We start from the raw sequence: 2,753 nt of genomic DNA, 5'->3' as shown, positions 1-2,753 counted from the left end.
GTTGCTCGTGAGCTCAAGGGCACTCTGTCGTGCACATTGTACTTTGGCGTCAAGTTTTACGCGGCAGATCCCTGCAAACTGTTGGAGGAGATCACTAGGTACGTCACCTTTACTTGAGTGTATAATACCTTCCGCAACAACTACTCTTGTGTGACTTGTTTTGAAACAACTGAATTTTGATTCTAGGTATCAGTTTTACCTGCAAGTAAAGCAAGACATCCTGCAGGGTCGTCTCCCCATCAGTTTTGACCTGGCAGCGGAGCTTGGAGCGTTCGTCGTACAATGTAAGTGCAACCTGGTCGGGCCTCGTCATAAACATATGATATTCGTCTCCACGGTCCTAATCGTGTTCTCTGTCTTATGCACAGCCGAGCTCGGGGACTACGACCCGCGGCGCCACTCCCCGGGCTACGTGTCCGAGCTCCGCTTCGTCTCCAACCAGTCTGTCGAGCTAGAGAGCAGGATCGCCGACTTGCACAAGGGACTGGTGTAAGTAGAGAAAGGGGGACGGTTCAAATAGGCTGTTGTAGGGGTACTTACCGGAATATTGTTTTTTTAATCTGCTTTCTCGACGCTGCCCTTCAGCGGTCAGCTACCAGCGGACGCGGAGCTGTCCTACCTGGACCGAGTCAAGTGGCTTGACATGTATGGCGTGGATCTGCATCCCGTTCTGGTAAGGGTGCTGCGACAAAAGCACAAAAAATACATCTTAATTTTTTGCCTAACCTTTTTGTCTAATCCTGTTTGTGCGTTAGGGGGAGGATAACGTGGAGTACTTCCTGGGGCTGACGCCTAGTGGAATCATTGTCCTGAGGAACAAGAACAAAGTGGGCAACTATTACTGGCCACGCATTACCAAAATCTACTTCAAGGGCCGCTACTTTATGCTCCGAGTCTGTGATAAAAATGTAAGTCCCGCTCCAAATCGTTACGCTGAGATTTCTTCACCACCTAGCCTATCTTTTCAAACATCTAAGTTTGGCAGCAGATTTAATTACTCTGTGTTATTTCAGAACGAGGAGAGCACGTACGGGTTCGAGACGCCCTCCCGAACGGCCTGCAAACAGCTATGGAAGTGCTGCGTGGAGCACCACGCTTTCTTCCGGCTAGTCCGAGTCTCCCCCGCGCCCAACGACATTTTCAGGCTGAGCTCCCGATTTCGGTACAGGTAGGGGCTCTGCTGTGGAAGAATCCAGTCTAAGTAGTTCACTGTGAAAGTAATCAAAACATTTCGGAAACTGAAAAAGGGCCAATTGAAATTTCGTGAAGGTCTTTCAATCCCGTTTTTAAAAATGTCATAATTTTCCGATTCTATTAGGCGATTCCGAGTGTTAAATCAGTCAGTTTACTTTCATTGTAGTCATAAAATATTGTACAGTAAACTTTCTCATACCACTAACTTTGCTATAAGATGACATCAATTGAGGGGGGCTTGATGCAGTTAGTGATAATTGTTTACAACTACCTAACCTTTTCTGTTCCGGGGTGTTAACCTATCGTTCTTCTCCCCAATAGCGGCCGCACGGAGAAGCAGGCGCGTGGCGACGTGGAGGCCGGACGGAGGGCGCCCCCGGCCTTCGAGCGCTCGCCGAGCCGGCGGCAGCAGCGGCGGGTGGTGGAGGGTGCGAGCGGCGCGAGCCTCGGCGCGAGCGCGGCCTCTGCGCACAGTAAGTGGCAGGGGCGCCGGGTGGTGGAAGGAGCTGCTCACAGTAAGTAACGCCACTTGTGCAAGCTAAGTGTGAGACAGTCTAAAAGTTGTCAGGGTGCAAGCTGCAAGCTGCAGGACCACACTCGGTAAACACGATGTCTCATTTATTGAGCGAAAAGGGAAAACTTTAAGGATCTCCCATGGTTCGAGGAAATCCAGATTTCGAGGAAGTCTCCTAAAAAAAATGTGGGATTTTTCCACATTTTTTGAGAAGATTCCTTAAAAAAATGTGGCGAGATCGGAGGAGTTTTCCTCAAATTTAGAAGTTCCTCAAAGTTTTCCCTTTTCCCTCCAAAAACGAGACATCGTTTTTACCGTGCACGTGTCGCACTCGCACACCTTCAAGTGTCTTACCACACACGGATCACACTTAAGTGTCAGAAAATGTGTGAGTCTCCGCTTCACACAGACCGCAAGCCGCTTGCAAGTGTGAGGTTCGTATGGTCTGACATTTGAAAGTTCAAGACATTTATGGTTCAACACTTCTGAGTGTAATACAAGTGTGGTCGTTGAACACGCGTGAGCACCTGTTATTGCACCTTCAACAGTTAGACTGTATCACAGTTGAGTTTGAATGGTAAATTTACTATTTTAAAATGTAAACTTCCCCAGTTCCAATAACCCACGACGGTGGCGAGGGATATTTGAACGGGAATGTCGCTAAAGCTATTTGTTCTTCTGACTTGACGACGAAACCCTCGCCCTGACCACACTGCGCCATTGCTTATTTCAGCGCCGAGCATGGATGAGATGGAGAACCGCGAGAACATAGCGCCGCAGGAGAAGAACGCGGCCCTCGCGCTAACCAGCCCTACGGCCGTTGTGACGGCGCCAGTCGCGTGAGTAAAAGAGAGTACTGATATCCGCTAGATAGCCGCCTACAGATAGGCAAAAAAAATTACCTCCGCATTGAAACACTAAACAGCCATAGGTTTCTGTCTAAAAATGTATCTAGGAAACTGTTAAAACTATCCTTTCTTGCAGTAACATTTGTTGTTTATTGTTTTGTTCCCAGTAAAAGACGATTTTCTGAAAGCGGGAATTT

At 48.3% G+C, this 2,753-nt stretch overlaps 1 protein-coding gene across 1 annotated transcript; it reads left to right on the top strand.

Moving 5' to 3' along the window:
- Positions 1–6: 6 nt before the first annotated feature.
- LOC113207636 (band 4.1-like protein 4) lies at positions 7–2,620 on the top strand. The gene is made up of 8 exons (XM_052273349.1): positions 7–98; positions 187–284; positions 369–489; positions 586–673; positions 756–908; positions 1,014–1,168; positions 1,516–1,667; positions 2,442–2,620. Exons 4-8 carry the CDS (start codon positions 644–646, stop codon positions 2,549–2,551), a joined length of 600 nt encoding a protein of 199 aa, XP_052129309.1. The 5' UTR covers positions 7–98; positions 187–284; positions 369–489; positions 586–643; the 3' UTR covers positions 2,552–2,620.
- Positions 2,621–2,753: the final 133 nt, after the last annotated feature.

This window comes from Frankliniella occidentalis, unplaced genomic scaffold (assembly GCF_000697945.3).
Source record: "Frankliniella occidentalis isolate FOCC.00 unplaced genomic scaffold, Focc_3.1 Scaffold265, whole genome shotgun sequence".
Classification (NCBI taxonomy): Eukaryota; Metazoa; Arthropoda; class Insecta; order Thysanoptera; family Thripidae; genus Frankliniella; species Frankliniella occidentalis.
Note: the sequence above shows the minus strand (reverse complement) of the source record. Positions and strands in the feature narration are given on the sequence as shown.